This window comes from Phoenix dactylifera, chromosome 4 (genome assembly GCF_051530095.1).
Source record: "Phoenix dactylifera cultivar Ajwa chromosome 4, Ajwa_hap1_PhDact_Kaust_v1.1, whole genome shotgun sequence".
NCBI classification, from domain to species: domain Eukaryota; kingdom Viridiplantae; phylum Streptophyta; class Magnoliopsida; order Arecales; family Arecaceae; genus Phoenix; species Phoenix dactylifera.
The window spans coordinates 26,949,599-26,968,286 of NC_143193.1; the positions used below are offsets into that span (position 1 = coordinate 26,949,599).

General features: G+C 36.7%; 1 protein-coding gene across 5 annotated transcripts in view; it reads right to left on the reverse strand.

Annotated features, from left to right (window-relative positions):
* LOC103697890 (phosphatidylinositol/phosphatidylcholine transfer protein SFH9-like) overlaps positions 1-18,688 on the reverse strand; it is a 74,531-nt gene that overhangs the window by 6,874 nt on the left and 48,969 nt on the right. For 4 of the 5 annotated variants that reach the window (XM_089930102.1, XM_089930101.1, XM_039118168.3 and 1 more), the window contains exons 3-10: positions 8,940-9,206; positions 8,772-8,849; positions 8,579-8,680; positions 8,456-8,505; positions 8,244-8,343; positions 8,039-8,107; positions 7,835-7,945; positions 2,769-2,838 (exon numbers count right to left, since the gene is read on the reverse strand). In XM_089930102.1, coding sequence (XP_089786228.1) covers positions 2,769-2,838; positions 7,835-7,945; positions 8,039-8,107; positions 8,244-8,343; positions 8,456-8,505; positions 8,579-8,680; positions 8,772-8,849; positions 8,940-9,206 — 847 coding nt within the window. Of the gene's footprint in view, positions 1-2,768; positions 2,839-7,834; positions 7,946-8,038; positions 8,108-8,243; positions 8,344-8,455; positions 8,506-8,578; positions 8,681-8,771; positions 8,850-8,939; positions 9,207-10,814; positions 12,530-18,688 lie in introns of those variants that run through there. The other variant, XM_089930103.1, reaches the window with a different exon arrangement.

An 18,688-nucleotide genomic window follows, 5' to 3' on the forward strand; every position in this document is an offset into this window, starting at 1 on the left:
CCGACTTACGCGAGCCGTCTCCCGCAAAAAATAACAAAATATTATTTTTGAAGAGCCTGATCTCGAGCCGACTCCCAACAGGCGCAAAACGTCTCCTATCTCAGACGAACCGTCTCCCAAAATGGTTGAGTCGACTCCAAGTTTGTTGACACCTCCAACGGCTAGTTTTTCAGGATTTCAACAGCTCTCTTCCACTTTCTAACGGCTAGTTTGGGTCTCTAAGGTTCTTAAAAGCTTATAAACACATGGGAGCACCTCAAGAACAAGAAGAGGAAAAAGCCTATCAAAAGAAATAGAGAAATCTAAGAGTACTTAAGCTTTCCAAGTCCAAATCCTCAAGTGAGTTTTAGAGCCAAATCTTTGTGTGAGAAAATCAGTCAGAGCAAAAGCAGTGATTCAAGTGAAGAGTTGGCAGCTTGCATTCAAGGCCCTTCATCCACAGTCAACTACTTAATAGCTTCAGAGCTTTCATTTATTGCTCAATTTATTTAAGCTCTGTTTTTGTTACAACATTTAATACTTTGTTTTAATTGCTGTTGTAACTGCTTTCATTCTTACACTTGTAAAGGTTCTTCCAAACCTAAATTGGAAGTTGTTAATCAGGAAGATTCAACAAGGCAAAAAGTTTTGGTTGGTGTGCCTTGGAAAAAACTAACTGGGTTGTTTGTGAGCCCGAAAAACAAATAGGGTGAGGTTGTAAGTTGGTGATCCTGTGAAAACCAACTGGGTTCGTTGTGATCCCGAGAAAACAATGAGTTGAATTGTGAACTCGTAAAAGAACCGCACTGTAATCAGGAAGGATTATAGTGAAAATTTCCAAGAGGTCTTGGGGGTGGATATAGGTGCAGGGTGGCACCAAACCACTATAAAATCTTTGTGTTTGTGTGTGTGCATTGCTTACTTTGTTTATTGCATTTATATTTCAGTCATTTACTTAAGAATTATTTTATTCCGCTGCACTTAGAAGAAAAGTTTTGAAAAACCCAATTCACCCCCCTCTTGAGCTGCATCTTCTGGGCAACAGGCAGCATTTCAAGATGAACAAATTTTGTGTTGGAAAGGACAAGTGCATGAAATCTTTCTAGACTCTGGGTTTTATCCTGATGTGGTCTTGTGGTAGGTTCACTTTTTTCCTTAAGCGTAGTCTATGATATTAAAAATTACTACTAGTGGAGCTTCACATAGATGTCTGTGAGGGAGAAAACTACCTATATACCCCTTCTGAATCAAAACTGCCCCTTTCTTAAAGAGGTCCCTAATGACAATCAACGAGGATTTAAAGCCACTTAGTGGTGAGATCCAAAAAATATGACTCAACACATTTACCAAACCCACCACCTAACCTGATCCATTGGGTTCATGAGTCAGGACAGATCAGACTTCCCTCACCCCACCAACTCGTTGGGTAATGGAAGGGTTGGTGACGAAACTTGCCAAGGAAGCTAATATTCATTAAAACTGAAACATTATTGTACCTAGCCCGTTATTATATTCATACATTTTTTCCTCTATTTTAGACCACTGGATATAAAATTATAAATATAATTGCTTAGATTCATAAAGATTTTATAAATGGAGAAGGAAACTAACAAAGCATGAAAAATTACTAGAGCACAAACAAAAACTCCAAATTGGTAAACATCCAAAGACAAGCTATGTGAATTTAATTTGAAAAGATTGTAAAATTATTTCACCAACCAAAGAAGGTGAAAAAGTGGGTACAGAGGTCTCTGTACTTTTTAGATGTTAAAACTTACCAAGGAAAGCTGTGAGCTTGAGCCTTTAAGGGGAAGCTTGACAAAGTCAAAAAAAAACAACTCCAAATTAAATCTCAATGAGAGATGAAGAATTAATTAAGGAAGAGGGAAAAACAAAAATCCTTTTGAGTGCTGTCCAATATTAAATAGAGCCATCCAATTCCCCATACTCCAACAATGCTAGATGATTAGAGAATCAAACTAGGTTACCCATGGAAAGTTGATTAAAATCCTTTGGTCTCACCCAAATATGAAAATCCTTTGGCTATAAATTAAAATAGATCAACTGAAATCTAACAATTCTTTAGCTTTAAATGATGAGGCACCATAACAAATTATTCTAACAATGGGTGATCAACAGTCAATGACTAGATGATGGGTTTTCAGGGAGATCTCAGCCTAGGAATCATAAACTGCATTGCCATACACTTTTATGGAAAGTTGTTAGTTAACTAACCAAACCTATTGGGCATTTTTAACATTACAAAGCCTCATGCACAATAAGTAAATATTATTTGTCAGACTCTGCAAGGTTTTGATCCAGAGGCAGGATTGGCCCAATGACAAAAGGATTTCTGTTGGTGGTCTCCAATCTTTGTGATGGTCTTGGCTCAATAGCATCTAGAATTTAATACCACAAAACTCAAGGAGGAAGGGTTAGATTGAATCCATTTCACATAAAGCATCTAGCTGACGTAAGTATGTGAAATGCATCCAGTGAAATAAACTACTTGGCCCCAAAAGAGTACGATATAGTAAGAATTGAAAGTTTGAAACAGTTTATTTATTCTAGAAAGAATACACACAACAATGAATTATTACACTAGCAGAATTTACAATTGTATCCATCACAGGATTGAAGATTTGAAAACATGCTATAGACTATAAGAATTAGGATGCTCCACTAAAAGGACTGTACAAATGCCAGAGGAACCTTTAAAAGTAATTATATAACATTAAAATAAAAGCAATATTTATCTAAATGTGCATCAGGAGAAATTGAAGTTTTACCTCCAATTCTGTTATTGACTTCCGGTTGACTAGTCAAGCTGATGGAAGCCTCATGTTCATCAATCTTAATCTGAGAGCACAAAATGTAACGTCAAGAAGAACTCAGAACATTAATAAATGTTTCATCTTCTCTTAAACATTCATGATCATATAATCTATATCATGCATATTCTTAAAGAAAAGAATCAATAATATCTTTTTTTGGCATATTATGAACTCACTTGCAAAAATCTTGGACCAGTAGGTCTATGAGTGTTTGAGGCCCACTTTACATGTATCTAATTGAATTTCTTCAGCATGCCTACAGTGTAACCCAGTAACCGACATGCCAATGACGCTTGGGCTTTACAAATCCTAGGTGCTGATTGCTATGCAGGGCATGGTGTGATGCAAGGTGCAGCACCATGTAATTCACAAACAAAACATGCTCAGTACAAGCCTGCACTCTCAATTGTGTAGCACACATATCAGGCATGAGTTTGAGGTGCCCTTCCATTTGGTGAGAGCAAGGTTCTGAGACACCATAAATGCATCAGGAACAGTTTCACAAGCCATGCTTCGATGGAAATGAGACAATAGCACACCAAATTCTTCAATGCAATGTGCAATAAGATAATCCACCTCTAGTATCTTAAAAAAAAAAAACTGGGCATAAAGCACACTAGAAGGGTGGATCATCCAATTTGTGACCCAAATGAACGCATTGTAGCATGCACTGATCAACATCTGTTGTGCTAATAAATGTTAGGACACTTGCCATTGAGTGGGCTGAGCCAGAAGAAGTTTTTCAAATTTTTCCAAGATAAATATTAGAGATGGCTACAAGCCTGAATGTATGACAACAACCAAGCAGTTATTATATCTAGAAGAGATCAGCCCACCTCATTACACCCTTGGTCCTCAGAAAAAGGTTTCTGTCATCTAACTAGATATTAGAAAAATGTGTGCTTGATAATAAGTGTTTTGTAAACCAAATTCAAACATCAAATGTATCTGTTATAACTATGTGCATGGATGAATATCAAACATGAGAGTGAAAATCTATAATAACAGTAATAACAGCACAGAAGCCTGCAATCAAACCAACAATTATCCACTTCCTTGCAATAGGAAATACAAATTTTAAGGATAACAATAGAAAATGGATTCTGTCCTTGCTTGCAACTGCCATGACTTCCTTGAGATCACGAGTCTCTTGCATGGACATACATGGTTCAGAAAGTTCTCGTACACTATGGATACCAGAAAACAAGGAGGCTTGCCTCTCAATTCCTCTTGTGATAAGCTGTCAGTTCCATCCTTGGGTAGCATATTTGTCCCAAAGTGTGGTGCAGTCCAGCTCTAATGAAGTCGGCTGTAGCCTGATTATGGTTCTAGACTTCTAGGATTATGTCCCAGCACAGGGGCATGGCTCAATAGGTAACTTTATTTGACAATCTATTAAGATTGGTTAGTATGCTGGACAAAATCCGCTGAACCGGTACCGAGACCCGTACTGGCCGGCGGATGGATCGATATGATACTGGTTCAGTACCATACCGACATACTATACAGTAGGGTGTACCCGTTCCATACCAGCATTCCCTTTTTTTTAGTGGAGTTTTTCAAGTTGATTTAATTAGTAATCAATCTTTTAAACTTTTTCAATGATTTTAAGTCTAATTTGACTTTTTTTTTTTATTTTTTTATATTTTTTATGTTTCTATGATTTCAGTTTAACATTAATGATACATCTTATTGTTTTAAAATGATACAAATCATAAAATAATTAGTGAGATATTGCATGCTATAAGAAGCAACATGAAATATTTCCAAATCAAGTAGTGAGGTGAAAAATATAAAATAATACAATCAATTACATATATTTAAAGTACAACATACATACCGATATCTAAAATCTCATCGAGTGCTGATGCCTCTCGTAGATATCCGGATCATCAGTATAGTCAGGAGGCACATCAGTCCACCCCTCTAACCAAGCAGCGTTGTAGTCTTATATGCTCATCCTATAAGGAACGCACTCCAGGTTATAAGCATTCTCGGATCTCTTGTCGAAGTTTTGGCTCTGAGAGATATTCCTTAGTTGATAAAATGGCTGTAAAGGAGCCCATCTGAATAAGTCGGCAACAAAATCCAACCCGTAAGATGCTCCGAGCTGCATAGGGTAGTAGCCACCGAAAGATGCCTCAAATGCACAATATCCATATCTATATCCCTGTGGGTCATAGGCTACCTGTGGTTGCGGATAATAGGATTCCGTATACGACTTGAAATTTGATGTCTATGTATTCTACTCTACGTACGAGGTCATCTGTAGTTGCATTGTGTTCTCTTGAATGATCTCGAGGAGCTCGTCTTCTATATGCAATCAGTCATGGCGGGCTCTACCAGATCGTGCACCGTAGTCCTTATCCTATCTAGCATGCGTAAATTGGGACTCACCAGTGAATCAAAGATCACCCTATGGCTGTCGCATAAATGACCGTCTCATGTCCTCGACTTTCTCCTTAGCCAGGAGATCTATGACCACCAGAACTACTGCTCCTAGTCTCTGAATCTGAATGAATTAACTCCTCCTCGACACTCTCTATTAGGGTTGCAGGTGCCTTTTATTTTTTTTTGGTGTGATGGGTAGTTGCCTTCTTACCCTTCAAATCTCTATTGGAAAAAGCATGTAGATCTAAATCATGGATTGCTGCTCCTAGTGAAATCTCTCTGGATGAATTTCTTTTGCTACCAAAAGCTCCTAGCATAGATGCAATACGACCACCGTCTCTACTGACGGTCTTCCTAACTAAGGTCCTCCTGAACTCTGGATCTGTCTTGCTACTCGCAGAACCAAAGCCCGACTCGTAGTATAAAGGCCCAAATTGAGCCCTATATCTGGCCACCTCATCCTACTACCATTAATCATCTAAGCTCATCTGCATGGCAGCCTGAATTTGCGCCTCATTGTTATCTGGAGCGGACGCCTCCTTTGACTCCCTACAGTGATAGAATGGTGGCTCTGTCATTCGGTGGTCCACCTTCGCCTTCTTCTTGGAAACTCTCTTCTTCGCACTCTAAAATCAGCGAAGTATTTTTCCATCAGCAGTCGAACCTCCTGTGGGCATTTTCGGCACATAGATACGTCGGGGCTAAGTGCTATTTCAACCTAGCTACCTCTCTTCTCTTGAACTCTATTGCACCAGTTGCACTTTCTATAGTGCCGACCCGAAAGTATTTGTCCATGATCCCAGCCAATATCATGCTCTGCCTTTTTTTCTTGATGGCTCCATTCTTGCAGTTTTATCAACTGCATCAATTTATCAATTATTTAAAAATAACAAAATTTTGTTACGATGAAGATATTTTTTTATGTCAAAAAATACATCTGATTTATCTAATTTATAACATTAATTTTTTATATTTTTTATTTATAATTTTTTTAACAATTTTTAAATTTAAAAATATGTTTAAATTTTATAAATTCAGAAGAATATATTTGCTACTTCAAACAAAGTTTTTTTGCATCTTCCACCGAAAAAAAAACTCCGCTGATTACTCATCTACCCCAGAGAAGTCCTCAACCTACTTCTAAATTATGTAATACGTACTATTAATTTTTAATAATTTTTGGTATTATTTATATATTTTTAATTATTTTTTAAAATTAAAAATATTTTTTTAAATATTAATATTTTAAAAAAATAATTTCAGCTTAGATTCATGTAGAACCCAATAATGGATGCTACATATATTTTTTTAGGCCCATAGGCATGCATCAAAGACTACTTATTTCTCAATTTTTTTAAAATTTAGGCCTAGGCCACTATGCGCATGATCAAATCAAAACTTGAAAAAAGGAACACCAAATGTTGCTGGAGAGTAGCTTACATGCCCCTAAATACTTCTAAATTTACAGTTTTTATTTTTTTATAATTATTATTTTTTAATCCGAAAATAAATTTTTAATTTTTAAAAATTATATATAATCCAAAAATTAAAAATTTTTATGTCATCGTGTAGATCATCCATAGATATACAACATATAATAAAATCAAGCGCAAATTAAAAAGTTTGACATGATCTCTTCTTATTTTACAATTTTCGAGCTATTTTTTAAGTTCTCCAAAAAAAAGTGAGGGAATGAGATAGGAAAAAGAAAGCACACCTTATTTAGGCTTAGATCTTTCTTCTGAAGTGCTATATTAGTGTGATTTTCACCGTAGGAGAAAGGAGGAAAGACGGAAAGCTCTCCGCTGCTTAGAAATGATGTTTGGAAGGCCTTCTCGGGCTTTCCCAGCATTATTTTATCAGCAAACAAAGAAAAAAAGAGAAGGCCCGGTTTAGAACCGGGTCGACTCGATGTGAACTGGAAGGTTCCCACCGAGTTCAAACGGAACCGGCCGGTACGGTCCGGGTCGGGCTGAAACCGTTTGGACCTTTTCTATCCGGTTCCGATCGGTTCAGAATCAGTTCCAATCGATTCAGGGTCGGAACCAACTCCAATGGCCGAACCGAACCGGTTTCCCACCGAGTCAGCTCAGTACAGGCCGAACCGAGCGATTCAGTCCGGTTCGGCCTTTCTTGATGCAAAATGAAGACCTATATATCTGGACTGTCTCATTCATAGGCTTGTTAAGCCACATCAGCTACACAGACCCTTTGACATTATAGGTAGAGAACCTCTAAGCTACAAGGAAAAGATCTTCCAAAGACCATAAAAAGAACACAGCATAAATACTAACACCTCAGATAATCGTATCTTTAACACAATTTTCAGCACTAGCATGTTTTGCTTATAGTATGTGAAATGTTTGAGATCTATTTAGACTTTGAATGAGCGACGGAAATAACAATGATGGAAAGCAGAAAATAAACTTTAGCATGCAACAGCTACATGCATGAAAGAATGCACACTTGCATGCCGGCATGTCACACACCACTCGCATATAGCTCAAGCACAATTCTAATGCATGAACTACACCTGCACATGTGGATGCAGATATGTACAAACAAGCAGTCATACAAAAACAGATATGTATTTCTTCAGCCAAGGAGATAGGTGCCAGAAGGAAACTAACATTTTCACAAGCTGGAGTTGACTGAACGGCAAATGAACGACTTAATCCTGTTAAAGGGGCAGTATCAGGGAAATCTGGTTCCAACCGAGTGATGACTTCTGGCACTGAATTCTGCAAATTTTGATATATCTATTAAACCATGAATACTAGTTGGCCATAACATTAGTAGCAGTTATCTACCAAATTTAATAGATGTCATCTAACCGGGGTGGTCAATTCTTCACCAGATAGACTGGTTCTCTTCCTTGAGCTTGTCTGGGCACATCGAGCTAACTGAAGAAACAGATTAGGGTATGATTCTATAATTGTTTGCAAAAGAAAAATCTAAAAAAATTACCACTAAATCTTTCCTAACTGCTTAAATATCACTATGTTTCAAAAAATGGAAAATGGATTAAATGGCTCATACATTCATTACATGTGGATCATTCCATGGTCCCATGTTGGATCTAAGACATCCTCCCTCATTAGTGCAAGTGCAAGAGCCACCAAGAAAATCAGGCAGTTGACTGCCCAAAAAAGAAGAGAGAGATGAAAAAAATACCACATTGAGGTCCAGAAAGTTACATCTTAGACCAATTCAAGACACTGCAAAACCTATACAGCAAAAATAATCCAAACCTCATGTCAATAAATTCAAGTAACGTGGTTCGATATGCATCTCCTAATACCTGCAAATTAAGGTAGAAAAAAGAGTTAGCTATAAACTTGTTGCGGGGCAATGACAAAGCCAATTATGTTTACCTGTATTTTTGCAGATGTCCTTGGATCAATGAAACCTTTTAAAGCACTCCATAGTAATCTGAAACCATTGCCAGCATTAACAATGAACATCTTATGCAATATCTGCACAAATGAGCCAGCATCAAGAAAAAAAAATAGAAAAGTTGCTTGTACAAAAATGTCTAAAAATTTCAGTGTATAATATATAGACAACCTCAGGGTAGTTATCACTATCAATTTTATTGATGCGGAGGACTATATCATGAGCCAATTTGCCAACGCTCATCCAATTCTGCATAATCAAGTTAGTCAAGTTTCCATTAGTCACATTGGATAATGATAGGTCACAAATAAACAGTCAGGTAAGCTAGCAGCAACATACCACTCCTTGTACATCTAGAATTGTTATCATTGTATCAATATGCTTTTTGGCTGCAAGTGAACATGCTGGATATTTCTCAGTGAAAACTTTCTCTAACACCTGAACATGGTATTTTAGAAATCGTTCAACTGTTGTAACCTTCATAAGTTTGCTTGGATCGACCCTCCCAAGCCTTTCAATATAAACAGGTCTACCATCTCTGTCCACACCATGATAATTATGCGGATAGTAACGAAGAACCTCTTCCAGTTCGTCAAACACAAAGTCCTAAAATCCATTCATATATTAGAAAATTTATATATAACATGCTGAAGCTCAAATGCAGTACCTTCTGACAAAACTGAAGCAGTCATTTATAAAAAATAGCACTGATTTGGTAGGAAGAAAGGTAACAATTATACTTTTCCCTTTTGCATAAGATTACTTTAGACAAGTTCATGGATTACAAAAGGCCATGCAGGGAAGAATAAGGGGAAGAGCATAGGAAAAACAATATAAAGCAAGCATAAGTGTCATATAAATTAACACAGCCTGATCCGAAATTAAACAATATAGGTTCTTTAAATCTGATGGACAAAGAAAAGAAAACTGCCGACCATCATGTAAACTAGATAAACCAGCCTCCAATAAGGGGTATACATGACAATTAGCTAACTCCTGAAAGATTTGAAGAGGACAACTAGTATATGCACAAAATTCCTATGTAATTCTTATACTTAAAATAACAAAAGTTAAAGCATACAAGAATACTTGTATATACAGGCTTATGTGATTAGGAGCCCAAATTAGTTATATTTTGTATCTTCTTTTCTAGTTAAATTCTCCAATGCAACGAGCAGCTTTATAAGTTCTTCCTTTTTCCATTGAATGGTTGATTATTGAAGAAGTATGAATCAAAATGCCTTCTTGTCATCTTATTGTGCGATTCTGTGAAAGGTATGAGACCTTCAAACTCTAGGTTTGAGACACAGGTTTCATGGTGGTTCGAGATCACTACGTAGGAAGTATTATTCTATTCCCATTTTGTTTATTCTCGTTTGGTTTCTGATTTTTCCCCGTTCTGCTAGCTTGACTTTGATTATTCAACTACAGAAACCCTTTAAAAACCAGTTTAGACTCTAGAACAAATGCTAGGTTAAATATAGTAATCGATTACCATTTCAAAAAGACAAAAACTTTCTTGGTTAGTTTCATACAAAATTCAGGTCTAAATCTAAACTTATACCTTTCCTTTTGGAGGCAAGCATACATCATTGAAGCTATGGCATCCATCAAATGACCACTGCACATTCTAGCTAATAATTTTATTCAGCTCAATGAAACCCATGTGTATAACAGTGGGACCTGGGACTTAAGCCCAACCCCAGAATAGTCCTCTTTTATTAAACAATGACAACTGCATTGTTATTTGGTGAGGAGAAACAAAAGTTCCATGGCATTCAATCAACAGTTAACTTTACTGGCATGTTATTTTAAATTACTGCTATAAATTTAATCTAAACCCAAACAGAATCCTCCTGATTTTAGTCTTCCCATTAGAGTTCCCTTGCTTTTCATTTTCACATCGCAACTTTCCACACTTCTATCTGCCCTTCAAAACAACATTCTCATCTTTCATGACATCATAATAGCAGCTAGTCATCATAACTGATCTTCAATTTTGATAAGAGCTAAAACTGAAATTTGTATTTTTCTAATGCTTTAAAGAAAGCCAGCAGTTTAGAAATAACTTATACTGATACAAAAGGCTATGACATTTTAAGCAAAAGGAAACCCCAATACAAACTATACACACCCAAAAGGAAATAGAATAATAATTTACAAGGAGAAAAATGTATGGGAGCTTTTGCTTCCATCCCGGAAATTTAGAACTACCTGCTGCATGGAAATACTCCTAGATGGGATCGCCTAGCAATCCAAGACAATGACTTGGAGCACAAAAAGATGAGTCTGAGCTCACTGGCCTCATAAAGCTCCATGCTGCTCACAAGCTGATTCATCTTTCCTTAGGAAGCTGCAATGATCCCCATCCTTGTTTGATAAACTGATAGCCACCCAAGCATCATTTATCCTCCAAATGTCATGGGAGCTCAAGGACATTTCAACCATCAACGAGCACATGATTGCCACTTCAGTGGCCAGCAATTATATGTAGGGATGGCATGGGTCAGGTATGGGTTGGGTAGGCTATTGCCCATACCTACCCCATACTTGCTTCGAGGTGAAGCAGGATGAGTAGAGTTAGACAGGACGGGTTGGATGGATCAGGTCGCATAAAGCTACAAAAAATATTATTTTCACATAAATCATTTTTTACCTTGGGATGGAGATTCGTGAAGAGTTATATATATCCATATCGGATTCAAGGCAACTTGTGAAGGGTTCTATCATGCTATAATGGGCAGCGGAAGCTAGGAAATTTAAAAATTTCTTGATAAAGTTCCTTAACATAAAACCCTTATAAGCCAAGATCACCTTAATGGAAGCAATCAAATAATATAATATAAATGCAGAAATTATGATAGTCATCCTCTAACCCAATCCAATTGGGTTAAAGCAACTCTCCATTATGTCTTCATCCAACGGTAGATCAAGATCTAACGGTCTAGATTGAATGATTTATTAAATCTAATCCAATTAGACTCAAACCAAGCCAATTAGGTGCCAACTCTTGGCTAACCCATATTAGAACATGATCTAATCAAATTAGATCAATTAAGAATCAAGAGCTAAGGGTTTGCAACAACTGCTAGGATGTCTATCTTGCAAACATGATCTAATCCAATTAGATCCTTAATAAGTTTTCTTGTGTGTGACCCATTGGGTTCCATACTTAGCCAGCAATAGGTGTGAGTGCGAGTTGACCCAACTTGATTAGAACTCTTCTAATCGATTTAAGTCCAAACTGCGCAAATCCGAACTTAACAATTAGAATCCTTTCTAGTTGGTGATCGAATTAAACTCTTTAATTCGATCAAACCTATAAGACAAGATTGACGTCTAGCAACGTGTCATGTCTACCCGAAAAATATGAAATTTGGTGGAAATACCAAAAATACCCTTCAGTGGCAAGTTACCGTGCAATTCAATCCTTTAATCAAACTGCATCCCGAATATGTATATGAGTATGAATATATGTCAAACTCAATTTCATATTCATATATTTCTCAATCTTCTAATGATAATTCGAATAATGAAATATTAAAAACTCTTTCTAATTTTCATTGTGCTTTGATCAAAGGCTTCCTGAATTATCATATGATTAGAATAAATAGGATGCGATCTTCTCTTACTAGAAGTGATTAATTCCTTGTTGACCTGCTCATAACCTTCGTACATAATCCACCATATCCAGAAGACCTCGTATATAACTTATTGTCATGAATGAGTGGAAACCAAAATATGGATTTATGTGCACAAGATACTATGATGATCTCAGGTCAAAGGATCAGTTGCACAACTCCCACTAAGAGAATCATCTTTTGACATGTAAGTAAGACTTCATAAGATTTCTCTTTGTAGGTCAATTCAGTGAACTCATTTCTCTAATGAGCACCCACATCTTTGTATTAGTGTCTCCACACAAGTGATTGTGAGATCAATCACCCTCTGCATCGAGCATACATAAGATGTGCCAGTCTTTCCGGTAAACATTGATCCCCGACTCAATGTACCAATGACTGGGAATATTTAAGATTAGGATTTTAGGATTTTAAGTCTCACTAGTATAATCTCATCATAGCCTCAAAATCATTGCCTTAATCTAAGGGGTTCATCACAAATATAATCAACAGCATATGATGAAACACAATGCCTAAATTTATATTAAATGTCATGTACATGATTTGGAAAATCAAAAAAAAATCCTTCACAATACATATTGCGATTGGCTTGTAGGGCATCTACTCTTTCAATCTCCCACTTGCACTAAAGCCAATCGCCCTTATATTTCATCCCCATACAATCGAGGTGGCGATCAAACTGCTGTTGTGGTAGAGCTTTAGTGAACGGGTCTGCTAAGTTGTTCTTTGTGTCTACTCGTTCAATGACTATGTCTTGTCTCTCGACGATCTCTCGAACGAGGTGGAAGCGTCTTAGAATGTGCTTGGATTTGTGATGAGACCTTGATTCCTTTGCTTGAGCAACAGCTCCAGTGTTGTCACAATAAACTGGAACTGGTCCAGCAATCTCAGGAACTACTCCCAACTCAGAGATGAACTTCTTCATCCAGACAGCTTCCTTAGCGGCTTCACTTACAGCGATGTATTCTGCCTCAGTAGTTGAGTCAGCTACAGTTTGCTGCTTGGAACTCTTCCAGCTCACTGCACCACCATTTAGGGTAAAGACATACCCTGAAGTGGACTTGCTATCATCTGGGTCTGATTGAAAACTAGAATCAGAAAATCCTTCTAGTTTTAACTCAGATCCTCCATAAACTAGAAAAATATCTTTAGTCCTTCTTAAGTACTTAAGAATATTTTTCACAGCTATCCAATGATTCTCTCCTAGATCAGCCTGGAATCTGCTTGTTATGCCTAAGGCATAAGCAACATCAGGCCTAGTACATAGCATAGCATACATAATTGATCCTACTGCCGAAGCATAGGGAATAGAATTCATTCTATTCCTCTCTTCAGATGTCTTAGGAGATATTTTCTTAAAGAGACGTATGCCATGCATGACTCATAGGTAAGTAACCTCTTTTACTTCCTTCCATGCTGAATCTTTTCAGCACACGATCTATGTACTTAGACTGGGACAAGCCTAGCATCCTTTTAGATCTATCCCTATAGATCTTTATACCAAGTATATAGGATGCTTCTCCCAAGTCTTTCATGGAAAAGCTTTTTGATAGCCAAGTCTGACCGATTGTAACATTGGAATATCATTTCCAATGATTAGTATGTCATCTACATACAATATTAAGAAGACAACGGCACTCCCACTAGTCTTCTTGTACACACATGGTTCATCCACATTTTTGATAAAACCAAACTCTTTGACTGTTGTATCAAAACGGATGTTCCAACTCCTTGATGCTTGCTTTAATCCATAAATGGATCTCTTAAGCTTGCATACTTGATTTGCTCTCCCACTTGAGACAAATCCTTCTGGCTGTGTCATGTAAACCTCTTCCTCAAGATAATCATTAAGGAAGGCGGTTTTGACATCCATCTGCCAAATTTCATAATTATAGTATGCAGCTATTGCAAGCAAAATCCGAATAGATTTAAGCATGGCAACTGGTGAAAAAGTTTCATCATAGTCAATTTCTTGCTTTTGCCTGAAACCTTTTGCCACCAATCTAGCCTTATAGGTTTCTACTTGGCCATCTGCTCCAATCTTCTTCTTATAGACCCATTTGCAACCTATAGGGTTTACACCTTCTGGTGCATCAACCAAAGTCCATACTTGGTTGGTATACATAGAGTCTATTTCGGATTTCGTAGCTTCTAACCATTTGTTAGAGTCATTACTCATGATAGCTTCTGAATAGGTCAGAGGATCATCATTTTCAACGATGTGGGCTTCATCATTCTCAATGATAAACCCATACCTCTTAGGTGCATTTCGCACTCTATCTGACCTTTGGAGAGGAGATGTGTGCTGTGGTTGTACTTCATCAATGGGTACATCTAGTTGAGGAATATCTTGTGTTTCCATTTGTAGGTCTTGAACTTCTTCAAGTTCAATTCTCCTATCCTTACCTTTTTCTAAGATAAACTCTTGCTCTAAGAAAGTGGCATGTCTACCTACAAAGACCTTTTGTTCGGTAGGATGATAGAAGATGTATCCTATACTATCTTTAGGATAACCTACAAAAATACATTTATCTGATCTAGCACTTAGCTTATGTCCAAAATTTCTTTTGACATAAGCTTTACAGCCCCATATCTTAAGATACTTAAGATTAGGCTTCTTTCCTCTCCATATCTCATATGGAGTACTAAATACGAATTTTGATGGTACCCTATTTAATATAAGTGCAGCAGTTTCTAGGGCAAAACCCCAGAAGGAAATAGGAAGATCTGTAAAGCACATTATAGACCGTACCATATCTAATAGAGTACGATTCCTTCGTTCAGCTACACCATTTAATTGTGGCGTATACGGAGGTGTCCATTCAGAGAGAATGCCCTTTTCTTTAAGATGATTTAAAAACTCACTAGAAAGGTATTCACCTCCTCGATCAGATCGAAGGATTTTAATACATTTTTCAGTTTGTTTTTCAACCATACTTTGATACTCTTTAAATTTATCAAAGGCTTCGGATTTATGTTTCATAAGATACACATATCCGAACCTTGATAAATCATCAGTAAATGTGATGAAATAAAAGTATCCACCTCTAGCAGGAGTTGTCATAGGACCACATACATCTGTATGCACAAGTCCTAATAACTCTCTTGCCCTTTCTCCATATCCAATGAATGGAGACTTAGTCATTTTACCCATAAGACAAGATTCACAAGTTCCTAATGATTCATAATCATAAGGATCAAAGAACTCTTCTTTGTACAACTTGTTGATTCTTGATTCGTTTATGTGACCAAGTCGGCAATGCCAAAGAAGGGTGTTATTTACTTCTTCTTTCTTTCTTTTATTGCTTTTATCAATATGAAAGACATTGTCATTAAGTAATAGAACAAGAAAGACCATTTTCCATAATGCCATTGCAATAGACTTTATTAGAAAAAGAAATTGAGCAATCATTGCTCTTTATATTAATTTCATATCCTTTCTTTAATAACAAAGGAACGGATTACATTTCTAATAATTTTGGGCATATAATAACAATCTTCTAATTTCAGGTGCTCTCCCGAAGGCAACTCCAAATGGTTGGTTCCCACAGCTTCAGCCTGGATGGACTCTCCTCCAGTGCCATACAGCTCGAAGTCACCTTTCTTCAAAATTTTAATTTTCTGTAGTCCATTCAAAGATTTGCAAATATGAGAACCACAGCCGGTATCCAATACCCATGAATTTGAATTTGAAGAACTTAATGATAAGTTGGCATGTAACATAAACATACCTTTCGATGCAACTCTTGCATCGGTCTTCATACTTGCAAGAAAACTCTTGCAATTTCTCTTCCAGTGGCCTTCCTTGCCGCAGTGGAAACAGATACTGGGTTTGGAGTTTTTCTTTCCTTTCTTCTTCTTGATGTTGCTACTATTAGGGTTCAACCTTTTCTTAAAACCCTCATTGCCTGATTTCTTCCTTGAGCCCCTATCAACAAGAAGGATCGGATCCTTTTCCTTTTTGATATGGGTTTCAGCTGTCTTTAACATATTTAACAGCTCAGGCAGTGAGACATTCAGCTTGTTCATGTGAAAATTCACAACAAACTGAAAGAATGATTCAGGTAGTGATTGCAGGATCAAATCCTGACTGAGCTCACTATCCATAGCAAAACCTAATTGACTTAATCTGGTGATCAAGTCTATAACCATAAGACAATGGTTTTGCACGGACGTTCCTTCATTCATTCTAGCACGGAACAATTGCTTAGATATCTCATATCTAGCAGTTCTACTCTGCTCTCCATACAACTCCTTTAAATTAAGAAGTATGGATTGAGTGTCCATGTTCTCATGTTGTCTCTGTAGCTCATTGCTCATGGAGGCAAGAATGATACATTTGACAGTTAAACTGTCATTCTTCCACATCTTATGTATGGCTACCTCCTCTTCTGTAGCATCATCCCCTAGATCTCCAAGATCAGGGGTTTCAAGAATATAGGAAATTTTCTCCTGAGTGAGTACAATCTTAAGATTCCTCAACCAGTCTACATAGTTTGGACCGGTCAACTTGTTGGCATCCAAGATGCCTCTTAGTGATAGTGAAGATGCCATTTAATTCAGAATTAATTCTACATAAGCAAAGAACAAAACTATCATAAACAAACCAATCATGATGACATATATACAATTAGACAAGAACTTTATCTAATTGTTACTCCCACTATTTTATCGAATATCATACCCCTCTCCTACGATAAACGAGAAAATCTAATTTTTCTTAGTAGGGTTTAGATCCTAATTCATCATAAAAGCCTTATGGTTGCACAACAAACCTTTATGAGTTCAAAGGTAGGAAACTCTTTCCAATTGCATCTCATGCAATTCTCAACTTTATCCTATCCTCTTAAAACACTTATAGCCTTGTGGTTGCACAACAAACTATAATGTTTTAGTTAAGTCAAACCCTTCATTTCCATATAGTCATATTCAAATAATATTGTCCTTGTGGTTGCACAACAAAGCAACATATTAAAATATGCCATAAGCATCTCTATGCACCAAGACAGTATAACATCAGTCCTCATTGCAAGTCTTGTGGTTGCACAACAAACTAGCATGGATCTTGACATAATAATGTCGAGGCATGAAGGAAGGATATCAGTAGTATTTTATCAACATTAAGCTTATCCATAATAGGCAATCAAACAATTGGCCAGGTAAGCAGGTGGGAGGCTTCCCTTACTCAGAGAGTAAGGTCCTAATTAAGTAACCACCTTTAGTGTTTTCCTTAGACACTAATTAGATTAATTGTTCTAGAATGGGTCAGCTCAAAGTTTTTCAACACTATGACTTAATATAATATTATTGAGGGCTTACTGGTCTCATGCACATTCTATAATTATAACATATTAAACATATGTCTTTGTATATGCTATAACAAATTATATATCTATCTCATAGCAGATATAAATCATAACCAACTATCATGCATCATAGCTATCTCATAGCATGTATAAATTATTACCAATTAACTAAATCAATTAACATATCTTCATATGAAAATTCATATCATGAAATTTATAACATAATACTATCTCATAGCATATATACATCATGGCTATCTCATAGTAATTTAACAATCATACATCATGCATAATCACCTGATTGAACCAATTAAGGGTGGCTCTGATACCACTGAAGGGTTCTATCATGCTATAATGGGCAGCGGAAGCTAGAAAATTTAAAAATTTCTTGATAAAGTTTCCTTAATATAAAACCCTTATAAGCCAAGATCACCTTAATGGAAGCAATCAAATAATATAATATAAATGCAGAAATAGAAGAATACCTCTAACGCTAATCCAATGTGCAGAATTTCCACTAGGTGCCCAAGTGTTCACCCTCCAACGTTGATCCACACGAAAACTTGATTTAAGTCTTAAGCTCCAAAGACTTTGATCCTTAATACAAAATTCTTCTAAAGAACTCTAATGGCTTGCTTTCCTTTCTTTATATTTTTCTTTAACCTTCTAAAATCACTTCTAATTCTTTTGTCCTAAAGAAGACCACCTTGTCTTGGCTTAGGACACACTAGAAGCAATGCTAGAAAGAAAGAAACTAATGTAAGAAAAAAAGAAGAGAGGAGTGGGGTGGAGTTGGAATGATGAAACCCATGGAGTGCTAGCCTATTTATAATAGGTGTAGAGATGCATCTCCAAGGGATGCATCCCATCCACACATCCTCTCATGAAAGGGCACCATCTAAAGGGCCATATCAAATAAGAGGAGGTGCAGATCAAGTGAGGAGGTGTATCAAATTGGGCACCTAGTGGAAATTCTGCACATTGGATTAGCGTTAGAGGTATTCTTCTATTTCTGCATTTATATTATATTATTTGATTGCTTCCATTAAGGTGATCTTGGCTTACCCATATTAGAACATGATCTAATCAAATTAGATCAATTAAGAATCAGATTCAAATCCAATTCGAATCAAGAGCTAAG